Source organism: Onychostoma macrolepis, chromosome 16 (genome assembly GCF_012432095.1).
Source record: "Onychostoma macrolepis isolate SWU-2019 chromosome 16, ASM1243209v1, whole genome shotgun sequence".
Classification (NCBI taxonomy): domain Eukaryota; kingdom Metazoa; phylum Chordata; class Actinopteri; order Cypriniformes; family Cyprinidae; genus Onychostoma; species Onychostoma macrolepis.
Genome location: NC_081170.1, coordinates 16,987,092 through 16,999,255, shown reverse-complemented (window position 1 = coordinate 16,999,255; position 12,164 = coordinate 16,987,092). Strand labels below are relative to the sequence as shown.

The 12,164-nt window shown below is 38.6% G+C and overlaps 1 protein-coding gene across 1 annotated transcript; it reads left to right on the top strand.

The window, feature by feature from the left end:
- The first annotated feature begins 767 nt into the window (after nt 1-767).
- klhl38b (kelch-like family member 38b) lies at nt 768-10,009 on the top strand. Its single transcript, XM_058747857.1, has 4 exons — nt 768-1,429; nt 6,825-8,178; nt 8,271-8,376; nt 8,881-10,009. The coding sequence occupies exons 1-4, from the start codon at nt 1,404-1,406 to the stop codon at nt 9,168-9,170; spliced, it is 1,776 nt and encodes a 591-aa protein (XP_058603840.1). The 5' UTR covers nt 768-1,403; the 3' UTR covers nt 9,171-10,009.
- Nucleotides 10,010-12,164: the final 2,155 nt, after the last annotated feature.

Below are 12,164 nucleotides of genomic sequence, written 5' to 3'. Positions count from 1 at the left end.
GTAAAGTAATTCCAACACAATCCTAATACATTATTGCATTTGGCAGGTGATTTTATCCAAAGTAACTTACATTCAGGGTATTACATTATCAATGTGTGCCTTCTCTAGAAATCAAACACGAGAGAGAGAGAGGCCCAGTTTAGGAAGTTTAGTGCACAAAAGTAAATAAATAAATAAAAATAAAAACAGGTGGCTATTGCCTTAGGCTATTTTGTTATTTTGCTATATCAGTTTAAGCTGTTACTGAAATTTCTCTATTTTTCTTCAACACATCCCTGTATTTTTCACCCCACGTGCTTTGAAAATAATTATTTTTAAAAAGATTTCTGAAAGTAGATATGATTGTATATAAATACATTTTTCTGTTTGATCAAATGTGGATACGGCTTGTACAACATGTTATCCTACGGTACAAGAAAACATTTGTTTTTGAAGTCGTTTAACATTTTATCTTACAGCATGAGAAACAGATGACAGCACAGGTGCAACTATTGCGTAGTACCTCTCAAGGCACAAACACCTCAGTACAGGGAACTAACACTAGATGGCGCTGTTGGTCGAGCCTCAGTAGTTCTTCACACTAATAATCTAATCAGCAAAATTGTAAAAACTGTTTAGATTACTTAATACTAGATTATACAGATATGGATTGAGACTGTGATTTAATTAAGATTTTTATTTGCTTAATTCGTTTTTCTCCCTACATTACTGATCATTACAATTTGCAGATGCTTACGCAACTTCAAACGGTTAGCGTGCAATCCTAGTGCAGCACACTAAATTAGCAAAACTACGTTCAGACAATGCCCTCAACACTCGGCGTTGCCTAATTTATAACTGCGTGTTTGGCTTCAAAGCCTTCAGCTGTTATGTCTCCTCATCCCGAGCCTTCATCATCCCGATGTTTAGTAACGACTGCTGTAGTAACACAATGCTGGCTTTGGGAGGGCTTAGTTTAGAAACGGGGGTCTTTCCGAGTACACGGCTAACTCTTAGAATAGCATTTGGGCACCAGTGGTGTTGTTTACAGCCTCAGTAAACATACACACGTGGTGGAGCATGGAGCTTTCAGACACGCTATGCAGACAGTGAAGAAACTTGTGTTGTGGAAAAACAGAGGGGGCGAGGGCGTACCATGAGGAGGTGTTAGCGGGACTAGCTCCAGTTCTGACAGAGAAGAGAGATTTCTATTTTTAGGGAGACTGGAATGTACACCGAGGCCTCTCGAAGGATTTGTGAACAACAAATAACATACCGCGGTCGCCCCAGTCTCTATAAACATCCACCTGCCAAACTCAGAAAGTGAACACCTTTCAGAAGTGAACTGATTTTGAAAACAGAGGGACGAGTTTGAGTTCTGTTTGAGGTTTGATGATACATAGATATTTACAGGACCATCTAGAATGTGCTTCAAATCAGCTGAGACAAGGTAAGGCAAGATATGGCTGACAAAACAGGTCTCCGAGCAGATGCTTTGACTGTAGGCACAACAACACCTGTGTAGATTGTATAGAACAGCATAGCATGTGTTTGTTATGATATGTCAGTCTTCAGGCAAACTGGACAACTCTAGTATTGGGAGATTAATATGATTGTGTGGTGAACATGAAGAATTGTTAAACAAGTATGATATTTGTCTGGCTATAAAATATGGTGACTAGGGACCTTTTTTCCATCTTCTTTTATCTTCTTCCATTCAATAGGTATCTTAATATGTGGAAATGTTGAATAAATCATGCTTTTGAAAATATTCACTGAATAATATGAGTTCCACAGATGCAGCTTCACACTAATGTTTTAGCATGTCATTGTGTTCAGTCAGAAAGATATGAATGATTGTTTATTGTTTATTCAAAGCATTAATTTTTATAAACATACTTATATATACAGGTGCATCTCAATAAATTAGAATGTCGTGGAAAAGTTCGTTTATTTCAGTAATTCAACTCAAATTGTGAAACTCGTGTATTAAATAAATTCAATGCACACAGACTGAAGTAGTTTAAGTCTTTGGTTCTTTTAATTGTGATGATTTCGGCTCACATTTAACAAAAACCCACCAATTCACTATCTCAACAAATTAGAATACTTCATAAGAAAAACATTTTTAGTGAATTGTTGGCCTTCTGGAAAGTATGTTCATTTACTGTACATGTACTCAATACTTGGTAGGGGCTCCTTTTCTTTTAATTACTGCCTCAATTCAGTTTGTGGCACTGCTGAGGTGGTATGGAAGCCCAGGTTTCTTTGACAGTGACCTTCAGCTCATCTGCATTTTTTGGTCTCTTGTTGCTCATTTTCCTCTTGACAATACCCATAGATTCTCTATGAGGTTCAGGTCTGGTGAGTTTGCTGGCCAGGCAAGCACACCATTTAACCAACTTTTGGTGCTTTTGGCAGTGTGGGCAGGTGCTGCTGGAAAATGAAATCAGCATCTTTAAAAAGCTGGTCAGCAGAAGGAAGCATGAAGTGCTCCAAAATTTCTTGGTAAACGGGTGCAGTGTCTTTGGTTTTCAAAAAACACAATGGACCAACACCAGCAGATGACATTGCACCCCAAATCATCACTGACTGTGGAAACTTAACACTGGACTTCAAGCAACTTGGGCTATGAGCTTCTCCACCCTTCCTCCAGACTCTAGGGTCTTGGTTTCCAAATTAAATACAAAACTTGCTCTCATCTGAAAAGAGGACTTTGAACCACTGGGCAACAGTCCAGTTCTTCTTCTCCTTAGCCCAGGTAAGACACCTCTGACGTTGTCTGTGGTTCAGGAGTGGCTTAACAAGAGGAATACGACGACTGTAGCCAAATTCCTTGACACGTCTGTGTGTGGTGGCTCTTGATGCCTTGACCCCAGCCTCAGTCCATTCCTTGTGAAGTTCACCCAAATTCTTGAATCGATTTTGCTTGACAATCCTCACAAGGCTGCGGTTCTCTCGGCTGGTTGTGCATCTTTTTCTTCCACACTTTTTCCTTCCACTCAACTTACTGTTAACATGCTTGGATACAGCACTCTGTGAACAGCCAGCTTCTTTGGCAATGAATGTTTGTGGCTTACCCTCCTTGTGAAGGGTGTCAGTCACTACGTTTACATGGACATCAATACTCCGATTTTAATACGATTAAGACAATACTCTGATTAAGAGTCTACCATGTAAACAGAGATTTTTGATTACCTTAATCCGGCTAAAGTCATAATCGAACTAAACAGAAATCGAATTAAGACATGTGGAGTATTCCTATTTTAGTTGCATTATCGAGGTGCAGTACAGACATGTAAACACTTTAATCAAACTATTACCGTCGTGTAGGACTTTTCGCCGCATTTTGCGACAAGAGACACACACGGCAGCGGTCAACCGTTTGACGGCAAATAAAAGAGCTTCAACACTGCTGTCGTCTGTTTGCACGTACAAATAATTAACTGCACTTGAAGCTTTCATAAAATTAAAAATGAAACACCCAAAACTATATATGGCATCATCACAAAGACGAACTATATGTTTATACGTGAAATTCTGGAGGGGGCGTCGGGTGGTGACGTAATGACGCATGCCATTAATCGATCTATGTACTCTAACATGTAAAACGGGAACATGAAAGGATTATTCTAAAAGCGACCCATGTAAACACCTTAATCATAATATTGTCTTATTCAGAATAAGGTAAATAATTAGATTACTGATGTCCATGTAAACGTAGTCAATGATTGTCTTCTGGACAACTGTCAGATCAGCAGTCTTCCCCATGATTGTGTAGCCTAGTGAACCAAACTGAGAGACCATTTTGAAGGCTCAGGAAACCTTTGCAGGTGTTTTGAGTTGATTAGCTGATTGGCATGTCACCATATTCTAATTTGTTGAGATAGTGAATTGGTGGGTTTTTGTTAAATGTGAGCCAAAATCATCACAATTAAAAGAACCAAAGACTTAAACTACTTCAGTCTGTGTGCACTGAATTTATTTAATACACGAGTTTCACAATTTGAGTTGAATTACTGAAATAAATGAACTTTTCCATGACATTCTAATTTATTGAGATGCACCTGTATAAAGAGTTCAAAAGCCTCTAAGTGCCGTCTGAAATTTTCATCTAAAATTTGAATTTTTATCAGGCTCCTATGTTTAGGTTCAGTAATTTTACTCTTAATGGCAATGTATAGGTCATTTTCTATGCAATTAAAGTGAAATAACTGAACATAAATATAGGAGAGTGATTAAAAATGCTAATTTTAGAAGAAAATTCCAGATGGCACTTAGAGGCTTTTGCATCTGAACTCTTCATATATACACTGAACAAAATTATAAGCGCAACACTTTTTTGTTTTTGCCCCCATTTTTCATGAGCTGAACTCAAAGATCTAAGACTTTTTCTATGTACAAAAAAGGCCTATTTCTTTCAAATATTGTTCACAAATCTGTCTAAATCTGTGAGAGTGAGCACTTCTCCTTTGCCGAGATACTCCATCCACCTCACAGGTGTGGCATATCAAGATGCTGATTAGACAGCATGATAATTGCACAGGTGTGCCTTAGGCTGGCCACAATAAAAGGCCACTCTAAGGGGCTGTTTACACCTGGTCAATTCATGTGTTTTTTCTGATTGGATAGCTATCCGATCCTGAAAAGACCAGGTGTAAATGCCCTCTGAAACGCATTCGAGACGGATATAAATCCGATCACTCAAACCACTTCAGGAGGTGTTCTGGTCCGCATTCCAGATGAAACTGGACAAGTGTAAATGCATCTGGTTGTTGAAATCACATATGCTAATTTTACTCCTCCCAAAATATTAAAATAATAAACGTGTGAGAGCGTTTTATAGGCTATATGGTATGTTATAGTCAGATATGACAGCGCTAATGCAACAAGCGTCACCGCGGATGAGTAGCTGAGGATCTCTTCAGCAAGCCAACACGTAAACTGCCGCGAATGAAACTAAAAGTAAGTCACAGACGTTCAACACACAACATCTTCATTAAAAGTAGTGAGACTAACCTATCTTCCATCACGCTCTCTCCTGTTGCGGTCTCTTATATTGAAATTAGCTGATAATTAATAAAATGCAGCGCATATCTATTGCTTTCATTGACGTGAACTCCGTTAAATTTGCATATAGCGCAGGAATTGAAGAACGTATTTATATTTTTGAGGGAGCGTGCAATTGGCATGCTGACTGCAGGAATGTCCACCAGAGCTGTTGCCCGTGAATTGAATGTTCATTTCTCTACCATAAGCCGTCTCCAAAGGCGTTTCAGAGAATTTGGCAGTACATCCAACCGGCCTCACAACCGCAGACCACGTGTAACCACACCAGCCCAGGACCTCCACATTCAGCATCTTCACCTCCAAGATCGTCTGAGAACAGCCACCCGGACGGCTGCTGCAACAATCGGTTTGCATAACCAAAGAATTTCTGCACAAACTGTCAGAAACCGTCTCAGGGAAGCTCATCTGCATGCTTGTCGTCCTCATCGGAGTCTCGACCTGACTGCAGTACGTCCTCGTAACTGACTTGAGTGGGCAAATGCTCACATTCGATGGCGTCTGGCACTTTGGAGAGGTGTTCCTTTCACGGATGAATCCCGGTTTTCACTGTACAGAGCAGATGGCAGACAGCGTGTATGGCGTCGTGTGGGTGAGCGGTTTGCTGATGTCAACGTTGTGGATCGAGTGGCCCATGGTGGCGGTGGGATTATGGTATGGGCAGGCGTATGTTATGGACAACGAACACAGGTGCATTTTATTGATGGCATTTTGAATGCACAGAGATACTGTGACGAGATCCTGAGGCCCATTGTTGTGGCATTCATCCACGACCATCACCTCATGTTGCAGCATGATAATGCACGGCCCCATGTTGCAAGGATCTGTACACAATTCCTGGAAGCTGAAAACATCCCAATTCTTGCATGGCCAGCATACTCACCGGACATGTCACCCATTGAGCATGTTTGGGATGCTCTGGATCGGCGTATACGACAGCGTGTTCCAGTTCCTGCCAATATCCAGCAACCGCACAGCCATTGAAGAGGTGGACCAACATTCCACAGGCCACAATCAACAACCTGATCAACTCTATGCGAAGGAGATGTGTTGCACTGCGTGAGGCAAATGGTGGTCACACCAGATACTGACTGGTTTTCGGACCCCCCCGGACCCCCCCAATACAGTAAAACTGCACATTTTAGAGTGGCCTTTTATTGTGGCCAGCCTAAGGCACACCTGTGCAATAATCATCCTGTCTTATCAGCATCTTGATATGCCACACCTGTGAGGTGGATGGAGTATCTCGGCAAAGGAGAAGTGCTCACTAACACAGATTTGTGAACAATATTTGAGAGAAATAGGCCTTTTGTGTACATAGAAAAAGTCTTAGATCTTTTGAGTTCAGCTCATGAAAAATGGGGGCAAAAACAAAAGTGTTGCGTTTATAATTTTGTTCAGTGTATGTACATACATACAGGCAGGCACACACACAAACTGCATGTTTACTGTATAATACTGTATGTAATTTTTTATATAATAAATTATATATTTGTATGGGGCATGATGCTATAGTGCCAAGGTCATGGGCTTCCAATGGAATACATTAATAGAGAAAATGTGTATCCTGAATGTTAGATAAAAGCTAAAAGATGTAAATATCGCCTCATTTTCAAAATCATTCGTTTTTTAAAAATGAAATGGTAATATGAAATGCATCTAAACTGCTGCAATTATAGTTTTCATGTACACAAAGAAAAATATCTTCTGCAATTGTGGCAACAAGTATCCAAATTACAGAAAATGTTATGATTATAAAACCTCCATTTTTTTCACAGCTTAGATGAGCCAATATCAGAAGTCTTGCATTTTAAAGACAAAATCCTGACTTCCACTCTCCTACTGGAGCTGAATACCTTAAGGAAAGACCGAATTCTCACGGATGTTTTGCTTTGCTCTGAGGGAAAAGAGATCCCATGTCACCGCAATGTTCTGGTGTCCAGCAGCCCTTACTTCTACGCTATGTTTTGCAGCAGCTTCCTGGAGACCCAGAAGCCCCAGATAAACCTCCAAGGTGTTCCTTATGACATCCTTACAAGTATGGTGGAGTATGTTTACACTGGGTCCATCAGCATCACCATGGAGCTGGTTCTCCCTCTGATGCAAGCCGCCTCAATGCTTCAGTACGGAAGACTTTTTGAGGCCTGCTCCACCTTCCTGCAGGCCCAGCTCAGTCCAGACAACTGCCTGAGCATGATCCGGCTCTCAGAAATCCTGCACTGCTCAAGCTTGAGTGAGAAAGCAAGAGAGCTGGCCATGAAGAGCTTCTCAGATGTGGTTGTCTCCGAGGACTTCTGTGAACTCTCGCTAACCGAATTGGTGAGCTACTTGGAAGACGACAGACTTTGCGTTGAAGAGGAGCAAGTATTTGAGACTCTTCTAGCTTGGATCCATCACGACCCGTTCTCCAGACGTGGCACCATCCATGACTTGTTCCGTCGTGTGAGACTGAGACATGTCCACCCTTCATATCTTTTCCAGTTTATCGCTAACGACCCTCTAGTCCAATCATCATCTTTATGCACAGAAATTATCGAATCTGTTCGTCGTCTTCTCTTTTCTGTTGGCACTTATTGCCCTGGCGATCTTGAGCCCATGTGGGCCGCGCCGCGGCGTCAAAACTGCAAGGAGGCTCTTGTAGTAATAGGAGGACGTAAGAATGGCGAGCGGACGTCTCGTGAGGCGCTACTCTACGATGAGCAAACTCACTGCTGGCAGTGGCTCGCAAAAGTCCCTTTGCGGCTCTACCGACCTGCTTATGTCTGCATGCACAGCATCCTTTACGTTCTGGGTGGCTTAACCATGAGAGCAGGAGGCCAGTGTACACCTAGCAACACCGTTTACACGCTTTCTCTCAAAACAAACCAATGGAGAATGGGAGAACCCATGCTGACGCCTCGATACTCCCATCAGAGCTCCACCTACCTACATTTCATTTTCATACTGGGTGGATTGACGGCTGATGGACAGCTGTCCAATGAGGTAGAGCGATACGACACCATGTTCAACCAATGGGAGGCCATGGCCCCTGTGCCCACCGCAGTTCTGCACCCAGCTGTAGCTGCGCATAACCAGAGAATATATGTGTTCGGAGGAGAAGACGCCTCGCAGAAACCAGTTCGAATGATTCAGGTTTGATATTTCAGGGTTATTTTGGACGTTTAATTGTAAAGAGCACAAATTTCAATGATTTTGAAGTGGTAAAAGATGTTTGTTCTTGATAGGTGTACCACATAGGAAGGAATCTGTGGTGTAGGTTGGAAACAAGGATGGTGAAGAACGTCTGTGCACCAGCTGCAGTGATTGATGATAAAATCTACATTGTAGGCGGTAAGGACGGTTTTTCTTTTGTGGTATTGTAAAACTAGCATTCCTGTGCATTGGTCTTAAAGTCACCGTGAAATCAAAATTCTTTGTTGACTGTTGAAGTGATTATTATAAATTATCTATGCAAATCATCAAACTTTGGAATTATTGATTTATTTGTTTATTTATTTATTGAAAGAAGGATAATTTCTGAAGGATCATGTGACTTGAGTAATGGCTGCTAAAAATTCAGCTTTGCCATGCAGGAATAAATTACATTTTAAAATATATTCAAATGGAAAACAGTTATTTTAAATTGTATTAATATTTGTTAATATTACTGTTTTTACTGTATTTTTGATCGAATGATTACAGTCTTGGTGAGCATAAGAGACAGAAAAATGTTAAATATTCCAATCTTCTGACTGTTAGTATGTATGTCAGTATGTCAAAAAGGAAAGAAAAAACAATTGCAATTTCCATTTCATGCCAACTCCTCTTTTTTTTTTGTTTTTTTTGTTTCAACAGGCTATACTAGAAGAATGGTAGCCTATAATGTTAAAACCAACAGGTTTGAAAAATGTGAAAATATGAAGGCCAGAAAGATGCATCACTCTGCTACTGTGGTCAATGACAAGATCTATGTCACGGGGGGCCGTTTCATTAACAGCCACGAGAGTGTGGAAGATTCAGACAGCTTTGACTGCTACGACCCAACGACAGACTCATGGGTGTCAATGGGAACACTTCCATTCAAGCTATTTGACCATGGCTCAGTACCTCTGGTCTATCTCTCTGATAAGTTTCTGCCTACATGAATGTATTTATGTGACAATGTAGCTTAGTCACTTCATTCAGGTTTATAAATGTCTGTCTCTTGCTAACCTGTATTTGACGGATCATACTGAGAAAAATATAGAGTAAAAATACAAAGCATATTATAATAGCAAAGTAATGAGACGCACATATTTTTCAAAGGTCTCTAAACGGGTTTGCACATGTTGCTTTTTGAGTGAAGTATTAGTAAAATAACTAGTAATAGTTATTAAAATAGCTGAAATTAAGCTCAAATCATATAGCAGATACAAGTATGGTACTTTTTAACTTGATTTTCAAGGATCTTTTAGATCATCTGATCTATTAAATAATATTAGTGTTTACTACAAAATACAAGATACCTTTGAATCTCTGTTCAATATTACTTTGCACTTGACACTGTATAGTTGCACATTGTAAGTTTACATGAGTACTTTTATGTAAATACATTCCTTTATTTTGTAAACTGATTTTTTTATTAATGTTTTTTTTCCCTCCAAGTATATAGTGGTTACATCCTGTTGAAAATGAGTTTAATTGAACAATTATGTTTATCATTAAATGCTTCATAAAAATTAATAATGCTTTTGTGTGTTATTTGTAAGTTGCCTTATGGGCATTTAAATTGTATAGTTCATCCAAAAAATAAACTAAAAAACACACTGTAATCATTTGCTCAGTCTCATGTAGATCCAAACCTGCTGACTTACTTTCTTGTGGAACACAAAAGAAAATACTATAAAAGAAAAATTGGATCGCACTAAATTATATTTAATTTTATATTTCAAATTGTGCTGTCAAACAATGAATCACATCCAAAATAAAAGTTTTTGTTTACATATGTGTGTGTACTGTGTATATTTATTATGTATATATAAATACACACACATGCATGTATATATTTAAGAAAAATGTTACATTTGTATATTAAATATATTTATAATATAAATATATGCATGTAAATATTTTAAATATATATACTGTATGTGTGTGTATTTATAAAACGTACATAATAAATATACACAGTACACCTATATATTACGTAAAAACGTTTATTTTGGATGCAATTAATCGTGATTGATCGTTTGACAGCACTCATTTCCACATAAGAAAGAACCTCACAAGGGTAATAGACGTCATATTAAATTCAGCATGGATGAAAACAAAGTTGGGAAGGATTGTCTTTTCTATGTCACACACTGTATAAAAGTCCTAGATCGTAATTTTCTAAAAGGCATTTTGTCAGCTGAACAATCTATTTCTCAGAGACTTGCTTTCATTTCGGTCAAAAATTGGGTTTATTAAATGATGACAGAATTCAAGAAGTAAAAACAACATCTTTGTATAACAACATTTCTGTTTATTTGATCCTTTAAATGTATTAACTCTCTTCTATTTGAAATGAAATGCATTCTTAAAAATTGTTACATAGCTCTGCTGTGATGCATCATCCTACATGCAGTACCTAGATCACCGAAGATGAAACTCATCATTTGACATGCCACAGGAGGTGTGAAACGTAAGGCAGCAGATGTGTGAGAGAAATAAGTGTTACTGCCCTGTCTTGAGTTTTACATGTCTTCCTGTCGCTGTAACAGGTGTCAACATGCCCAGACATGAAACTGCGAATCACAAAGGAGGTTTTGATGAGCTATTAAGAGACTTGCTACTGTCTCTTCTTATAGTGTGAATTCTGTGCTGGTATATATTCACAAGTTATACAAGTTCTTTGAACTTTGACATTAAGGATGATAAAAAGGTGAACAACAATATTTGTGTTATGATTACTCAGTGCAAAATGAGACCTATGCTGCATGTGCTCTTTGAGGTTTACATTGATTATACTAAGTCAAACTTCTGAACATGTTGTGCTGAATGATGGGCTTCAGTCCAGGCTATAGGTGATCTGATGTTATTTTGGGAAACAAACAAGGGAGAACATTACACCAACAGAATCATGTGGCTGACCCAGATTGCAGATTTGGTCGGTCCAGGATGTAAATTGAAACATTTCACAGAGTGAACCTGAGGGAATGATGAAATCAGTGTAAGAGCAACAGCAACAGGTGTGTTAGTGAGCATGTGTGCGCGTCCGCTGACATGAACGCAAAACAAAAACCCTTCTAGACATTTCCATCTACATCGTTACATGATTTACTTGTTTTGCTCTTGTTCACAGACAAATGTTGAGCTTTTCTTAGCTTTAAATCATCAAATGGAAATTGTTGTAATATCCTACATGTCTAGGAAATCCCCTCATAGCACTTGTCCCTGAGCTGAGAGCCAAACAGTGAACATGGCTTGGGAAAAGATATTTTAAGAGAAGAACAAATGTCACGTTGTTGAATGTATTTGCCTTGCAATTGAGGCAAATGCCTTCCTGATGTGCAGTTAAACCATTGGAATGAAAAGCTAATGAAATGGGTCTCAAGTCACAATGTTACTAAAACATTTCAAACATCTTTCTTTTAAAAAGTTTAGACTACCGTAACATCATTTATATTGGATATCTGCCTAAATGTTGTGCTTGTTAATGTTTCCAAAATTAAACAATGACGCTATTCTATCACTATTCCTCCTTCTGAATAAAACTAGAATTCAGTTGGTAAATTGATAAATAAAAACTACGTGTGAGTGTATGCGTGTTTTCTATTTAAAGATTTTTAAGATGTAATAAGAAAATGTTTTTAATTCTTAAGTCACATGATCCTACAAAAATCATTCTAATATGCTGATTTGTTGCTCAAGAAACATATGTTATTATTATCAAAGTTGAAAACAGCTGTACTGCTTGATCTTGTTTTTTATTTTTAGTTTTTGGAACCATGATACATTTTTTCATGATTCTTTGAAAAATAAAAAGTTCAAAAGAACATGTGTTTGAAATGATAAACCTTTTGTAATTTTACTTTTGATCAGTTTAATGCACTGAATTAATGCTGAATTAATGTAATAATTTCTTTCCAAAAAATATTACTGATCCTAAACTTCTAAAC

Excerpts from the sequence above, each read along its gene's own strand:
- klhl38b (XM_058747857.1), top strand. The coding sequence starts at position 1,404 with ATGTGCTTCAAATCAGCTGAGACAAG. Across the intron at positions 1,430-6,824 it reads TTCAAATCAGCTGAGACAAG|CTTAGATGAGCCAATATCAG; the intron begins GTAAGGCAAGAT and ends TTTTTTTCACAG. Across the intron at positions 8,377-8,880 it reads TAAAATCTACATTGTAGGCG|GCTATACTAGAAGAATGGTA; the intron begins GTAAGGACGGTT and ends TTGTTTCAACAG.